This window comes from Pezoporus wallicus, unplaced genomic scaffold (genome assembly GCF_028554395.1).
Source record: "Pezoporus wallicus isolate ANWC-B61680 ecotype Strahan unplaced genomic scaffold, APGP_CSIRO_Pwel_v1 scaffold_6446, whole genome shotgun sequence".
NCBI lineage: Eukaryota > Metazoa > Chordata > Aves > Psittaciformes > Psittacidae > Pezoporus > Pezoporus wallicus.
In genome coordinates, this window is record NW_026636264.1 from 6608964 (window position 1) to 6626659 (window position 17696).

A 17696-nucleotide genomic window follows, 5' to 3' on the forward strand; every position below is an offset into this window, starting at 1 on the left:
CCAAAGCGACGGGCACCCCCACCCCGCGCGGCGGCTGTCCTTCTTCAGAGTGCCACGGGCACTGGTGCACTGGAGACGCTCCCTGCTAGGACCCCTCCCGTTACCGATCGGCTTCCGGTAACGAACCAGCTATTCCCGGGCCTGTGCTGCTTTGGAACCCCAAGTCACAGAGGCACGGCTGCCCGGCACGGGCCGGGCGAGCAAGGCACGTAGGTCCCGCCCGCGAGGCCCTCCCGCTGCAGCCCTGGGTGCCACAGCAGGCGGCGGGGCGCGGGCGGGCGGCAGCACCACCCCACCGCCCCTGTAGAATAAACGTGACTCGCGATAAACAACGACAGCGCTCCTGCTTTTGGTCAGCGGGGGTGCAGAGATCCCGCGTGTGCGCTCCCCGCCACTCCCGTGGAGCCGCTTCACGGTGAAAAAAGCTCCGCTTCCCCTCCCTGGGTGCTGCTCGTGAGCCCGGACACCAGCCGTGTGTCCGGCACGGCGCGGATGGCCGCTCCCGCCAGACTGGCACAGTCTCCCCCGCTTTATTCTACTGTGACAATCCCGCCCGTTCTTCGTGCTCGCGGTCCCCCCTGCACCACTCGCGGCGGGCCGCCCGACTGACCGCGCACCTATAAACCAGCACAGCCAGACCCCGCCGGACCCCGCAGCCTGCGCTGGGACCGGCACTAGGGCGGTGCCTCACGGCAGCTCCCCCCACCCGGAGGCGTGTCCCGGTGGCGCTGTCACTTCCTGCCCAGCGCTGTCTGTGTCCGGGTCGCTCGCTGTTCCCTGAGCAGTCGTTACCGCTCGGTTCCTCGCTCCCACCGCAGGCGTACACCCGCTTCTGGGATCGGTGCGGCGAAAGGCAGGGCGGCAGCGCCCAGCGCCTGCGGGGAGGAGTGGAGCGGGGCAGGACGGGAGGGGCTTCTCTCGTCTCCTCATCGCCGGTCTCGGGAGGCGGTAGCGGCCGGGGGGCGGTGAGCCCGGGGGGGCCTCGGCTGCGGGCCCCGCCCCGAGGAAGGACGATGCCGGTGAAGAAGAAGAGGAAGTCCTCGGGGTCGGTGGCTGCGGCGGCGGATGACACCGGCCTCAAGAAATGTAAACTCGGCAGGTACCGTCTGGCGGCGCCCAGCGGGCTGCGGCGTGCAGGGCGGGGCGAGACAGGCCCACGGCGGTGGCGGCTGCTGCTGGCTGTCACGTCCCGGGCGAGCGGCCGTGGGGATGGGCCGTTCCTCCGCCGGCTGGGAGCCCCACACCGCACCGCGTGCCCCAAACCGGCGTGCCTGGGGCTTGGTGCGAGGTCCCGGCCGTGCAGGTGGCCCGAGCTCGGCCGTTCGGCTGCCCCGGTGCCGGTGGGCACGTCCCTGGGACAGCGTGTGCTGGTGCTGGGTGCTCGCCTTGCGAGCGGCAGCCGCTGCTTTCGGCTCGTTCACGCTCAGGCGAGAAATACCGGGGAACTTTTCCCGTTCCCTGCTGGTTTTGCCTTTCACTGAACCAGTTGGGCCGATTCCAGCATTTGTCCTCATATTCAATCTAATCTTTTGCCCTCTTGCCTGGACTGGGCATGTCTCCTCACTTTAAGGTTGTCCATATTCAGTGTCTGCGTTAAATCATCTCTTTTATTATTTTTTTTTTTTTCCTGCAGAGAAGTGGAAGGAGAGGTCAGCACACTCCAAAACAAAGTCTGGAAAGGTCTTTGTAGTAACTATGGGAGTCTGAAGCATCTTATTTATTCATTTCCTTAAAAAGACCACTAATGCTGTGGTACCCCAAGATTACCATTAGAACAATAAACCATTAGTATGGCGTCGCAGGCACTTCCAGTGCGGCTTCCCTAAAGTAACTGTATGCTGCCTTCACTTATTAGAACTTGTTAAGTATGTCACTAAACCAGTAGTCACAACAAACATCCTAAGGACTTAAGAATACCAAGGACTTATGAAGTCAATGGTATGGGAATGGCTATTGCAAGAAATTGTGGCATATATCGTTTCTCATGGGTTGACCAAGCTTGAGCTTAGGAAGTATGCTGGCTTTCATTTTGTTATGACTGTCCATTTTGGATAACTGTTCCAGAACACCCTTCTACAGTCACTAATGATCTTTCAATTTCAGTCTAAATTTACTCATACAGTTAATAACCATTCATGTGCACACACTGTCCTTTATGGAACACTCCTGTTATTTTTCTGCCTCACAGTGCATTTGGAGTGAGCATTTGTGTTTTCTCATACTTTATCTTGCTAAAATAAACAAGCTAAATTCTGCTGATCTGTGATCTGATTTTGAGTTTCTTTGTTCATCATAGCTCTTCTCTGCATCTGTTCCAGTTTATCTTTCTTGAATGCTGCTGACCAAAGTTTTAGGATCTTAATTTCTTCTACTGAAAAAAAAAAAAAAAAAAAAAGACCCTTAAAAAAAAAGAAAACTGTACAGGAAGCTAGGAGTCATTGTGCAAAACCTGTGATGTAAATGAGAGTGCATACTAAGTGATCACAAAATGTGAGGTACACGAGCATTTTTGACACAGCATTCTTATATAGCAATATATTTGTAACATTCTGTAATAAAAACAGTAGTTACAGATAAATATGTCTTAAACTGGATAAAACCAACAAGCAATCGCATAATGTACGGCTCTGTGTCTTTCTGGTGACTTGTGTTTTTAATGGATTTTTTTCTATAGTACATCTTTAGTTCTAGCTTTCACCACGTAAGGCTTTGTCTTGGAGAGCGTTGATTTCTTTTTCAGTGGAGCACGAAGTGATGCATGGGAGGTGAATTTGTTCACTACCTCTCAGAACTGAACTATACTTCTCCTGCTCGACAGTTTCATTTTAAAATTTAAGTGTAGGAGCTGCATAATTTTAAATCCTCTCATAAAACTGACTTCCACCTCATTCTTAGATAATCTTAGCTTGTTCTAACAGTATGTAGCTTGTATTTGAAAGGAGCATGCATTGAAAAGGTGCTGCAACTCCTTACTGACTAAATAAGCTTTCATGTTGTCAGTGTTTTTACTGGAAGAACTCAGTTATTATATGTATTCTTTTAAAGAACTGTAAATTATGGAAATTCTGTTCCCAAGGAAACTGTGTCACATGATGAAGACGAGGTTGGGGGAAGCTGAGTGTGCTGAGCATTTTTAGTCTTATCACCCATTGCATGTTACTGTTCTGGCATGTGTACCAAACATTTATAGAATTTACAGATATTTAGTTACATGTTTAATGTAAACAAACTGACCGAGTTTTCTTCCCAAATTTGGATGCTTAACTATAAATAGCCTGGATTTTAAATATGTCAAACTGCAGCTCCTGTTGACCTAAATGGGATCTGTGCATATTCAGCACTCTTGAAGATCATGCTGTTTATTACAGACCTAACTTTAAATGCCTGTATGTATAAATATAAGCAGATAAATCATTTGAATTACTGAGTAGTGATATTTTGACCATCTGTGTGTGGATTTTTTTTGTTTAATATCTACAAGATATTACTTTTGCATTTCAGAAATAGTTGCAATAAACTGGGCGATAAGAGGGTTGTGTTGCAGGGTAATCTTATGTTCCAACAAGTGTTGAAATAGGATGACAGTTGCCTTTTAACAAATTCAGCTTCATTGTTACGTATATTGATTTCATGAAACAGTTTAAATAGTCTGAACTAATAATAAACAATTTGGAATTTAATTTGTAGTGATTTCCCATTTCTCATATTAAAATAACACTTATCATCCATGTATTTCCATAAGCTATTGCAGATCACAAGCCTCTGGTAAAGTGATAAGTGGAGAGGAACATTTTTCAAGCAAAAAGTGCCTGGCTTGGTTTTATGAATATGCAGGTAATGGATTAATATTTAAAACTATTTATAGTCTTATTTAAAATAAGCAAGTACATCAAATATTTGCATTTTGCTTTTTTTTATGCTGATTTAGATGTAAAAATTATGTCCATGTTTGCTTCCTTATAACGTGCACTTGAATTAGTATAGCTTTTACCATGGCCTTTTCAGTATTTGTTCTTTTTGACTTCTTTATACTTTATAACTTACCATGGCATGATTCTGTTCTCTAAAATAAAATGACTGACATTGGACAGTACAGTGGTGAACCAAGATATACCGAATTATTCTACTTCTTGTTTTGAAATACATCAGAACTAATGTATTTTCCTTGCAGACTTTGCACAGTAATGAACAACTCCTGGTTCTAGTATTCTACTTTCTAATTGAGGTGTGAGTCATACTGTTTAGGTATAAAAAGTCTTTTTTAAGGAAACTAGTAATTCTCAGTTTTCTTCTGATAAATGTGCCTGCACATACTTAGAACTTTTTTAAGGCCTGTAAATTTTGTTTTTGTTGTTGAGTCAACAACTGAGTGTAGGAGCCTATACTTTGTTAACCGGTAATCAAAATAGGCCATTCTTCTAGCATAAAATAGAATTGCAGTGAAATTTCACACCGTAGGAGATTAAATATTTCTATTAAAAGAGAAAATTACATAAACACTCCTATAGATGAATTGTACATATAATTTCTGGGCCAAACCCTCTTGTCATTAGCAGGGAACCCTTGTATCTGTTTTCCTTCATAACTTAAACTTACTTTTTTCTTAAGACATTCTATGTAAGGGCTTCTCAAAACCAGATGGCAGTGTTTTGCCTTGCTTACCTAGGTAACATGTTCTTTGCAACATTTTTCAAGGGTTTGTGATCTTAAATGCCAATTGCATTGTCAGAATGGCTACTTTTACTGGAAAGTGATAGTTTTTATTGACTATATTCTTGTCTCACAGTGAGCAATTATTCAAAGTATGTTATCCAACTCTCGAAAAGAAATTCTGCTTACGATAACAGCAGTGAATACGGTTGAAGTGGAGGTATCAAGGGGAAGAAAAGGAAAAAGGCTGCTCTATGTATAAATAGCAGACTTAGCCAAAAAATTGTAAAATGGCATGTTATTTTGGAAGATAAGAGGGAGATTCAGAGAAGCAAAGTGTGTTGTGGAGTGTCTGCATGTGCTCTCTAAATACACAATTTTACTGCTTTTTAGAGGCTTTCTTTGTGTTAAAATGGAAGAGTGACAGCATAACTAACTGTTTTGGTCTTAAGTTATTTTCACTGCATTCATAAACCTTTTTCTGATCTGTACATGGCTAACATGCTTAGCATTTTCTGTTTTATTGTTAGCACTCTTCTCATATTACTCAGCATAATCAAACTAACATTAAATTATTTGACGATTCATTCTCTTCTGTTGTAAACCCACAATGCTAACACCATTGAAAGAGTAGTATCTGTAGTAGGAGCTCAGACGGAATTAATTTTTTTATTGTTGGTAAAATAAGTCTTTGAAAAACATTATTCATAGAATAACTTCAGGACAGAGTAATGCTACCCAGGTTGTCTTCAAAACAGCTCACCACCAGTTACTGGAGTCAAGCTATGTCAAGGGGAAACTCAGAGTCTTTTGAAAACTCACATATACACAAACTAAAGTAGTTTGTCTGCTGTTGTGGGGAGGCAGTGCACAACATAAAATTTCTGTTTTAGTTTTGCCTTGAGCTCATAGTGTTACTTCTTATGTATTATACATGTCTTCACGCTGCAGTTGATAGAATGGTTCTAATATAAAAGCTACTTAATAGAGTAATTCAGTGTTTTTAAAGGTAGCTTGTATGCTATATAGCCTAATTATTGTGTGTAACCCTTTTGAGTGAATGTTGCTTAGATTTCAGTCTGGTTTCTTTTGGTTTTGAAGGTCCGGATGAAGTGGTAGGACCTGAAGGAATAGAAAAGTTCTGTGAAGACATCGGTGTCGAGCCTGAGAATGTAGGTTTCTTGCACAATTCAAATAATGCTTTAAAAGGGAGTGTTGGATAAGATTTAAGTTCTGTGTAAAGTTCTTCAGTAAGCAAAAAATGGTTTATCATCCTGCTTTTAGGAGCTGTTGTAAGATACTTCAGCTCAGCACATCAATTATTCATAGCGAGTATGTGAGGTTTTCTGTTTGGTTTATTATAGGAATGCCTTGTTTTTTCAGAAACTGAAATTAACAGAAAGATTGCACATAGTTGAATGATTAAATGGTAATATATATAAAGTGCAAGTGTGTAAAATTACTAGAATGTTTGAATGCATGGGTTTTTTTCTTAGACATCTATAAATTGGCCTTTTCTTACTGACTTCTTTTTCTCACCTTTTTTTGGTGGGGTTTTTTGTTTGTTTGTTTGTTTGTTCTGTTGTTTTGGTGTTTGGTTTTTTTTTTTTGTCTTCCTAGATTATTATGTTAGTTTTAGCCTGGAAGCTAGAGGCCGAAAGCATGGGATTTTTTACCAAGGAAGAATGGTTAAAAGGAATGACTTCACTACAGTAAGAGTTTTTTTACATATATAATAGAATGTTATAATGTTATGTTTGTACCATGAACTTGCCCCTGCTTTCTTGTGCGCTAGCAATAAGACACAGAAGCTCTCGCTTTTAGGTCTGGTCTCAGTCAATAACTGGAAGTAGCTACTGTTGTTCACCAAGTTGTGAACCTGATGAGTTCACTCAAATGATAAAGTTTTGTCTAACCCGAGTAAGTCAGGTATTGGTGGCTTCTTTCTCTTAGAGAAAATATTTTAAGATGTTACTCTGAGCACAGATAACTAGATCTGGGGATACCCAAAAGCATATCTCAGCATTGGTATTCTAGAAAGTTTTTACTGATTTCTAAGTTTTATAGGTGAGGTCTGCATTGACAGTAGTTCTGGTTATTAGTGTTACTTATTAGATGCAGGTCAGAAGCCATGCTTAATACTTAGGTTGAGTAACACTTTTTCAATTTATAAACAAACTTCTGTTTGTAAGAATTTTTGGGGAGATGATGCTTTGCTTGAAGAGGTTGTTTCTTTTATGAAACTAATTAGCTCCTTGAGGCTTAGTTCAATTGTCACTCTTCTTCATGAAACTACTTATGGTGCATGAATGCTTTAAGGGTAACTTGTTATGACATTGCATCCTGTATTAAAAATGTCAGAGAGCTACTGTTGCAGCTATAACATGGTGGGAAACAGAGGCTGATTTGATCCTTGGGGTTGGCAGAATTGCCTTATCAGTTGTGAATTCATTTGGGGAATTGTATTGGGCAGATGCCGTCTGGTTATTCAAAACAATGGAGTAAGTGACTCTGACCTGACTGTCTTGTGCAAATCTTGATTTGGGATCGGGCTCCTGACAGACACCTTGATTGTTTCGTGACTGTCAGAAGCTCTTAAATTTAGTAAGAGCTGCAATGATTAAATTGCCGGGGTGACAGAGACTAAATTGTGGGTGCGTAAGTTTTTAGATGCAGTGAATGGGTTTGATTTGGTAATTTCTCTGAAGTACTTTTTGTTAATGGCCAAATTGAGGCTCTCAAGAGTTAGCCAGTCTAGCAGGATGCAGCCACAGTGACACATGAAATAAGGCACATTTTCAGAACCAACATTACAGACTTTGTTTGTAATAGTTTGCTGTGATTAGGAATCTTCTGGCTCTTTTAAGAACAGAGCTGATCATGCTGTAGGCTGAATGTGTTTAAGACAGAAATTTTAGTACTGCTGTGCATCTTTATATAACCAGACTTACGATCAGAACACTTGCCTAACGTTAAAGCAGTTAACCTATATGTTCCCTGGGTGTGCTTTAATAGCAGGCTGCAGACTTAAGCATCTGGATGAAGCAGTGATACACATGTAAAGGAGTTCAAGATTCCTTGGCTTAAAAAGATGTGCTGGTTTGGGGGGTGAGTGAGCTTTGTTGCCAGCTCGGGTTAAACCAGGACAAAAGAAAATATAAATCTGTATACTTGTGCCGTTTGTGCTTATTGGGAAGGGAGGAAGAAATGCATGAAGAAATGACATTAAAATGCATTGAAAGCCCAGAGTGTATTCTGAGTTATTTTGAAATAAGGATTCTGTAATATATGTGAAATGTCACATAAGGTAATTGAATGAAGAGGGTTGGGTGGAATTCAGCTCTACAGTAAGACACCTAAATATGTGGTTTATATGCAAGAGCTGGATTTCTTAAACTCTTATGGCAATCTTTGGAGATCTAGTCAATATAGTGGAGCCTAGGGAGGCAGTTTACCCTGAGACGTAGTGACTGATCACCTGAATTACTCTTACAGACTGGTTGGCTAGACCTCTCTGAATGGCAACACCTAAAGCTTAGACACCTAAATTTAATCTGCTGCTAGATGCCAACATTTTAAGTGCCTTAATCTTGAAGGGGCATTTTCCTTCTCTGTGGTTATGTGATATGCTGATGATGTTTGCTCTTTAGAGAGGACAAGGAAAATAAATATGTGATAAAGTATACACTGTCAAAATGAAGGTGGATCAAGCACTAACTAGCAGCTTATGATACTTAAACAACTTAAGCTGTGGAAGTGAGATTTCTAGTATATTGTGTTGTTAGGGTGAATTCTGCCCTACATATATCTGTGTCTGTGTGTATGAATATACGTATGTATATGAAAGCTAGGTGCCTGATTCTAAACTAATCACCTGGAGCTCTTTTCATAGTCAGCTGAGAGAAAAAAGTACCTCTACTGGGCAATTTATCAGGTGTTTTAACCACCTCCTTAGGATGAATTGAGTAGCCCTCAGGAAGTGAGTGTTTATCTACATTTGCTTTAAATACGACAACATAGTTATGAAACAAAGATGAATGGTAAAAGATTACAGTTAATTTTATTAAACTCACAGAAGTCATTGTTTGAACTAGGTAAATAGAATTTCACATGAGTGAAGTGAGGTGTAAGCAGCTGTATTGTTTGAGTATTTCCCTCTGGCTATTTTTTTAACCTTAGAATTTGAGCCAAATTTTACATTAAAGTTGCACTTTTGAAAATGAGTGGTCAGGTAAGAGAGGAAACCAAATTAGATTCCAACTCAGGGAAAGATAAGGTCATGATCTCACATTTTTAGGTACAAGTAAGAGGGGCTGGGAAGTCAGATTTGTAACTTCTTGCTGTTTGCAGAACTACTAGTGAAACCAACTTCCTTGGGTTGGTTTTAATGGTCGCCTAATACCAGCTGCTTTTCCAGTGAGCTTTTTGCTTGTTATTGCCTTTTGGTTAATGTTTGCAAGGCCAACACAAAGCCTAGTGTAAATAATTTTTTTTTTTTTTTTTTTTATGCCAGTACAGCAGTCAGTGTATACTGAAATCTAAACAATCTTTGGTCTCTAGACCTGTAAGTCAATTGACATAGTGAACCGACAGCATTGTCAGGGAACAGAAAAGATGGCCTTTTCCATTCTTATGGCATTACTTCCTTGGACCTCTGTATGCTCTAGTTACAACATGTAGCCTAAATTTCAGAAGATCGTGCTTCAGTGCATGATCGAATGGGTGGGCTAGATGTGTATCATTTCCTTTTAAACACCTGAAGAGCTGGATGATGGCAGAGGAACTCTCGTAGATTAAAGGACTTTCAAACTATATATACTACTATTATATGGGTTTGGTTTAATGTATGTATACATTTTACTAATTTTTCTTTTTTAGTAAAAGACAAGCATGTTTGAATAATTAAGAAATACGAAACATTGGAATATCTGAGTACGACTTATTGAATCATCACTGTCCGTATTAGTGATGCCTCAAACGAACTCTACCTCAATAGAAATCAAAATGGGACTGCATTGTGGTGCTACTTTTAAGTTTTGCTATAAATATGATATAGGGATGTGAGGAAAATGTAGTAAGCTGATGTTTAGTTTGCTGATCTTGAGATAACCTTATTTAATGCTATCTTTCAGTAAAGGCAGTTCAAGAAATCACATTTTATCTAGTCCCTGTACAGGAGTTTGGTGTTAATTCACTTGTGCTAATTAGAAGGTTGTTCTGACCCCTAGGAAGATTATTCTAAGTATGGGTGACCTCAGTAATCATGTTTATGGTGCAGCCACACAAGCAGATAGATCTCTATAAAAGAGGAGTTTGACAGTTCCTTATCTCACTAGTGTGAAGAAAATCAGTGGCTAGGTGTGGAAACGCCTTAAATGGCTTTAAAGGACCTATGTCCCCTCATCAGGCTTCAGGGGGTGGTGCCTGTCTATTTGACTGTAACCTGTGTGACTGTTCGGTTTTAAATAGGTTGACAACAGTTTAGGAGTCTTAAGGCTTAACTGAGGCACATTTTCGTACCAGTTTTTTTCAAGATAATTACTTCTGCCTTAAAATATATATAGTTAATAGTACAATAAACACTAACAGGAATTTTACTTTGTACTTGAATTTATGATTATTTGAACAGTTTTAACAATATTCAATAAGAAGTTTAAACACAGAAATTTGTGTTTATTCATGGTATGGTAAATAATCCCAGTCATTACATTTGACAAAATGTGTGGTAAACCCATTTTAAGTAGTTGATATATGTCATTAGTACACTAAAATGAGTAGTTAGGTGTTAAATAGGTAGATTTGTCCCAAAGTATAAAGGATAGTATTATTGCAGTATGAAGGTTTGAACATAGAAAGAAGTGATATGCTATGCTACACTACAAAGGCATTTATATTCTTAATGCTGTTTTAAGGGTTAAACAATAGAATACATAGGCCAGTTAGATGGCTGAAGACAAAAAAAGTAACTTCATCTTTAGATAAAATTGCAAAAGCTTTTTGGTTAAGATTTCACTTAATGTTTTTATTGCAAAATATATTAGTTCTTGTCATATGAATACTCAGCCTAATTAGCTAATACTTTTATTTATTTATCACTGATCTTGGCTGAGACTCGATGCTGCTTTAGGTTGATGCTGCTAGAGACAAGAAATAACCAAAGGCTGCATCAGCTCTTATTGCAGCTTGAGAGGGGCAGAAAGACGTGCACACACATGCTAGCAGACCTGAGGAACAGGAAGTATCAGCCGTGGGCAAAGTACAGCATCAAAGTACAGCATCTGGGCAGCCTACTGCAGTGCTTCTGAAGGGCCCTTACTGTGGGCTTATGTGACAAGTCCACAAGGAGCTGCTAAAGATGCAGATGTATTCTCTGAGAGGCAGGCTGCCTGAAGGGGAGCACATTACCAAAGGAAATACTTATGTACATTTGCATTTCCTGAAAGTATTGTTTTTGTCATTGAGGATACAGGGCAAGGTGGATTTTGTTGGGCTTTTGTCTGTGTTTATTTGTTTTTTTAATCATGGCAGCTATTACTTTATGATAACAAAATGTGATAATTTAACAATTATTCTGTTGAGTGAGTCTTTCCTGGAGGATTAGCATGTGTAAATTATTTTTTCTATTTGGAAACAGAAGTCCTTGCTAAGTAAAATAAGTGGAGATCTTATTTTCTGCCAGAGGGTTGTTTTTGCCAAAAGGTTATCCTGTCAACTAGCAGTACATTATCATACAGCTTGTGAGTTCAATAGTTGAGTTGAATAGCTACTGACTAATTCAGGTGATAGGTTTCTCAGAGCTTGCATATATCAGTCATAAAACACAAGTAGACTAGTATGTTTTGCAGACTGCCTGCTCAATCCTGCCATTCATAAATATGTAGTCTTTAAGGGTGTGTTTAGGGTTTGGGGTTTGGCGCTGGTTTGTTTGTTTTTTTCTCTGAAGAAATGTGGCATAAAGCCCTTATTAACTGCTGGATTTTACCACCTTAATGCACGCCGAATACTGTTTTCTCTAGACTTTCATAATGATTGAAAGATAAGATGGTGTTGGGTATGACTGTACACTGCAGAGTATGGCATAAAAAGACCACTATATGAGAAGTAAAGCAGAGACTTTGTATTGTGTTGCTGATGCATTTTAAGAAAACTTGATTACAGAAGCCGGGCATTCATAATTCCAGTAAGCTGCAAATGTTGAAAACGTTCAGTATTCTTTAAGTCACGGTATTACTCCTGTACATCTGGTGATCGCATTTTGGTAATTTTAACTTATGTTTGCCTGTTTTTTGAGCTTATAATGTCATTTGTTTTTCTTTATTTTCAGGTGTGATTGTACAGAAAAATTACAGAGTAAATTTGACTTCTTGCGGTCCCAATTGAATGACATTTCATCCTTTAAGAATATCTACAGATATGCCTTTGATTTTGCAAGGGTAAGACTACTGGCATGTTAGAGAAACTATTATTTTAATTATTCAACAGGCTTGTACTTGAGTGGGTTTTGTGCTTTCTTTATTCATCCTTAGGATAAAGACCAGCGAAGTCTTGATATTGATACTGCAAAATCCATGTTAGCTCTTCTGCTTGGAAGAACTTGGCCATTGTTTTCAGTATTTTATCAATACCTAGAGGTACACATTTCCTTAACTTTTTGAATGATGGTGTAGTAGTTGTGCTGTTTTGTGGAAAGATTTCGGGGTTTGTGGTGTTTTGCTCAAGAATGAGGGTATTGCTCCTCTTCATTTGCTCGATGTGCTTATGAAACAGTGATGTTCTTGTATGCATCACAGACACTGTGCTCCACTCCACCTTTCTTATCAAAGGCAACTAAACTTCTGTCTTAACTAGACTATAAAGGTAAATGTCAAAATAAATAATAGAGCCCCTTGAGCTGCATCTGTGCTAAATTTCAAGTTTCCTTTGTGTAGGTAAAGTATATAGGTACCTTGAGCTCTGATTTTGGTCAGCAGGTGACTTAGTAATGGGTATGTGTGTAGATTGTTGAGCATGCTAGGCTTGAGACTATCTCCTGGCTTCAAATCAGTGCTAACATTGCAAAGAAGATGTCCTTGCAATCATACTGTATTATACCTTGGACAAAAGAAAATTTTTGTAATCATTCATCCTGGAAATCTCTCTGAGCTAAGCTACCTACTTCAGGGCAAGACAAAAATTTGTCAGTTTTCAAAGCTTAAGAGTGGTGACTTCCAGATTGCCTAGTATTTTGATTTTGCTCTGATCTTTCAAGAAACTATTTTGTGTAGTTTCAGTTTCAGAAATGGCATGTGTAGTATTAAAAAAAAATGGAAAACCAAGGAAGTAGTAGCTGTTGTCACCCATTAAATTGTTAGTTAGAAACTGATTGAAGAGAAATGAGATGCAGCATTACCAAATGTTACTTGACATTTTAATGTTCTGAAATTATTTTCCCTAGCAATCGAAGTATAGAGTTATGAACAAGGATCAGTGGTACAATGTGCTAGAGTTCAGCAGAACTGTCCATGCAGATCTTAGCAACTATGATGAAGATGGTGCATGTAAGTATTCATAGCATTTTGCTTATTCAACTATTATTTCAGTATGTTCTGTTTGCATAAAACAAATTTCTGTTACAAACAATGAAGTATAAAATATTTCTTCTCCAACTTCTCCAATCCATAGAAAAACTGTCCTGCTAACTGTCCATCTTCAAACTGCAGTATTAATTGTAGTAATATGTGAGGGGTGTGATAGTGTACTTGAGCCAACCTATATTCACTTGAAGTTCTAGTGAAGTCACTTGCTACATGAAACTGTAGACTTGCACATAGTCTAGCTGCTGGTCAAGTAGTCTAGCTGCTGGTACTTGGAGCTGAACTCATGATTGAACACATGATTGACAGTCTGTCATGCTATGACTGAACTGCTTTAGGTGTCCTATTTTGGTCTGTTTTCTTATTATGTGCAGTTTTGCAAGGAAGAAGGAAATAATTGTGTTGATTTACAATATAACCTTATTTTTATGTTTTCAGTTCAGTGCACCCATCAGATATCAGGAATACTTCCGTAGTTCCATGTAGTGTTTATTGTGTGCTTTTTGCCACCCTTGAATTGACGTTAGTGTAATCATCTTTGAGTTTTAATAAGTATTTGACCATAGAGTTGATATGGATGTTACCTATACCAATAGTTCTAACCTTTATACTTTTAAGAGAGGATGTTTGACAGACATTGGCAAATGTAACTCCAAGTTTCATCCACTTGCAGGGCCTGTACTTCTGGATGAATTTGTTGAATGGCAAAAGGTTCGTCAAGCGTCATAGCCAGAATTCAAGAGAAAATGCAAAAGTGTTTCTGGTGCCCACCTGTACACAAACTAATGAGAAAAACAAAGGATTGCATTTTCATTCTTAAGAAAGACTTCAGAGTATTTTTTTTTCCTTTTTTAAGGAAATCTTCTTGTTACATGTGATATGGGCATTGAACCACACCTCTTCTGAGACTGAAAGTTGGAATTCTTGTTTTGAGTCTTATGTTTATAGCATTTATTTCAGAACAATAAAGATTGAGATTTGTGACAAAGGCCTAAAAGTGAAGAATGTCCCTTGAATGTGAGTGTGGTGTCTTTTTAAAACCAAATCTTGTAAGATTTCTTCTTTCTCAGAAGTGCCCTTTACTATGAATTTTTGAAGACCTTAAAAATGCTGAATTGGCACTGTTTCTTCGTGATGGTATGATTGTCTTGTGTGACAGACATTAGAAAGAATGACTGATTTTTATGTGTTTTTTTTGAGCCCTGGGTGGGAGTGTGCTAATTTGCATGTTAAGTTTTGGCTATGGGTTGTGCCACAGCTTTCAGCTCCTTGTGGAGAAAAAGGCCTTAAACTCTATTTTTTTTTTTTTTACTTTTGTTCAGTAACCATCCAGTGGCGTGGCGTTTAATTGCAGGCCCTTTTAAAGCAGAAGGATGTAGAGCATACAGCTCTATATGCAGAATGGCTGCATTTCAGGTTGGGAACACAAATACTCTGGTACTGTAAGGCAGCTTCAAATTTTTGCTACAATTTAGACTTTGGATTGCTTTATATAAAAAAAGTGCAATTTATATTTTAAAAGGGAAATCTGGAAAGACTTGGTTTCAAGCTTTGCTTCTTACATGTTTTAGACTGGAAGCATTCATGACAAGACTTTTTTTTTTAATTTCCCTGTATCCTTTTCATAATGTAAGTCCAGAAAAGACTATTAAATTACCTACCTTTGACCTGTACATAACAGGCTATTAATTTTTACCATGTTACTTCATGGATTGAGTCCAATAACTACTGTGCCCTTTTAGGCACTCAGTATTTATGGAAACCTTGAAATACAGTAGAAGTTTGTCATTCTACCTTTTGCCCAGGAGGCCCAGTGCCACCCTTGAGGAGGAAAGGGATGTTCATGTGTGAATGTGAGAAATCAAAATAGAGTGAGAGACTGAAGCATTTGTAACTTCTACTTTTGTTATATAAATGTTATGTAGACTGTGATAATGCTGTGAGACTCAGTCAATGATCAAGGCCTCGTGCCATATACTTCAACCGCTTGAAATAAGAATAGACAATGTAAGCTAGGCATGACTTGAAGATCTTTGCCTCAGGGAAATTACTTCTGTTTTGCACATCCCTTATTCATACTAACAAGCATGAGCTTTCCTATCCTTAAGGAAAGCTTTATTCCCAAGATGATTTTTTTTTTTTTTTTTTTTTTTTTATGAAGAGGGGGAATTGGAGAAACAAAAAGAAAAAAGAAGTGTGTGGAGAAATAGTAAGTGGGACAAACTAGTAGTGTGTGCCTGTGCTCTTACTCTGCTGGAGAGAGCCACTCATGTAACTCGCTCTCCAGACCTGCTTTCTGTGGGCTGCAGGAAGAGGTGCAGTGGTCTTCTACAGGTCGCTCTGCATGTCATCTAGTAGTGCAGTTTCACATGTTTCTGCCCAAGTGAAAAAAAGCATTGTGGGCGGAAACCAAACCAAACCATACAACAGCTGAGATACTTAGAAGGTCTCAGCTTGTACAGTGGCTGGTGTCTGCGTGCACGTGCACTAGAGCTGTTCTATATTTTTCCATGTTTTTTTAAGGGAAGTACTAAATTTTAGACCTCACACTGGCTACAGCAGTTCTTTTCAGTATGTTACAAGTTGCCCATTTGCATTGCTGATAATGATGATTTCACTCGTAACAGAGTGCCTTTCATTTGGAAATTGCCCTACTCGACAGAAAGTTAGTGCCAGAATGAGATTAACTTCGAAAGTCCCAAAATCTAGTGGTAGAGTGATACACTGCTGTATGCTAATCCTCTGCAAGGGCACTGATTCTGAAATGGCTTTCTCAAATTCGCTACAATGACTCTCTTTACTTAGTATGCTTAGTCCTCATTATAACTGGGAAATTCTGTTTCCAAAAGTTTTGAAATACTGGTTAGAAGATGAATATTTTATAGTGTAATTAAAAAAATAATCTTTTTTTTAGGTAACTGCAAACTGTTGTGAATTCAATTTAAACCAGTTGGTCCTAGAGAATCGTATTAGAGTATAACAATAGGAGTGATGCATCTACCAATCCAGGGTGGTCAAATACTTACCATTATGGTGTAAGACACTATGTGACGTATCATCTGTATCTCTGTTAAGGTTTTATCAGTATTCCTATAATAAATCCACATTTCAGGGATTTATAACTTGGTTGTGTGTGTGATTGAAAATCATCAGTTACTGTAAAACTTTGACTGGGAATGAATGTATTTAAACTAGTTAAAATCAATATAGTTTTCCAAATTTGAATAAAATAGGATTTTAAGTTATCGTTCTGTGCTCAAATCTGCAATCAGATTTGTTGTTTAATGTGAACTAATGGCTTGTACAGTTTCATTGTGACCTGGTCACATTTATTAGCTGTCTTTTCTTAAATCACTTTGCAGTTTACTGTGGATGAGTGCCAAAAGCTGTTTATTTATTTTATGTTTTAATTTTGTGCATGTCCACAAGCCAAAACTGAGTTCAGCTACATGCTTTCTTTAGCTGTTGAACTTTAATTTTGCTTTGCTCAGGTGCATTTCAGTCTATTGAATTAAAAAGTGACACCTTATTTTTCAGTATTCTAAGATGAAAGTTCACAGGTGAAATATGCTGCCACAGTTACAACAAATAATAAAATTGAAGGTGAAATGTCTTCCAAATCTAAATCGTAGTGATGTCTGACTTGATGTTACAAACTTCACTTTGATGTTGCTTTCATTTCTTTATTAATTCTTCCTAACATAACTAATAATTATGGGTTTTCTTCTTTAGTTTTCTCAGAAAACTAAGAATTCGGGGTTTTAAATCTGAAAATGTCCACCTGTTCATGGATAAAGCCATACTGGTAGATTGAAATGTAGTATTTCTCCTATGTAAAAATGTGGTCTTGAATTAAACAGTCATGTATGCTTACCTCTGTCTTTAGCTGAATACGTGGTTTCGGTCCGAATTATCTTTACTGTTTAAACGTCTAATTCTTTACTAATGGCTGTAATGTCACGTCGAGGTCGCTGCGGGTGCTAGCTCGGTCCCGCTCCAGGCGGCCCGGCAGGGGGCGCTGTGGCATGGCCTTCCAGTCGAAGGTGTTCTCTCGGTGGCTTGGAGCTGATCTGTGGATGCTGATGCACAAACCCTGTGAAAGGGACCATAAGTTAATGTTTCTGATGTTTCCTTACTTTTTTTTAAGCTAGTGAACAGTTCTTTCAATGAGATGTGTACAAACCTGTACAGGTTTAGCTTTGTTAAGTATGATGAATAAAATGGTATGTAATAGGGCAGAAAAATTATCATGCTGCTTCTGTTTTTTTTTCTTTTGTGTATCCATAAAATTACTGAGACTTAATTCCAGCAAGATGAATCAGTCTAATTTAACCTTGCTGAATAATCTTCTTGCTCCTGTGTGCACATACAGAAAACAAAACTTGATCTCAACTGGGAGCAACAGCACACACCATTCTTGCTTATGTACCACGTGTGGAGGCGTTCTGATAGAACATAATGATCCTGGTAATT

General features: G+C 39.0%; 1 protein-coding gene across 1 annotated transcript; it reads left to right on the top strand.

Annotated features, from left to right (window-relative positions):
• The first annotated feature begins 832 nt into the window (after nt 1-832).
• DCUN1D5 (defective in cullin neddylation 1 domain containing 5) lies at nt 833-14212 on the top strand. Its single transcript, XM_057399794.1, has 8 exons — nt 833-1099; nt 3743-3834; nt 5752-5822; nt 6271-6362; nt 11975-12083; nt 12177-12281; nt 13085-13187; nt 13897-14212. Exons 1-8 carry the CDS (start codon nt 1014-1016, stop codon nt 13950-13952), a joined length of 714 nt encoding a protein of 237 aa, XP_057255777.1. The 5' UTR covers nt 833-1013; the 3' UTR covers nt 13953-14212.
• Nucleotides 14213-17696: the final 3484 nt, after the last annotated feature.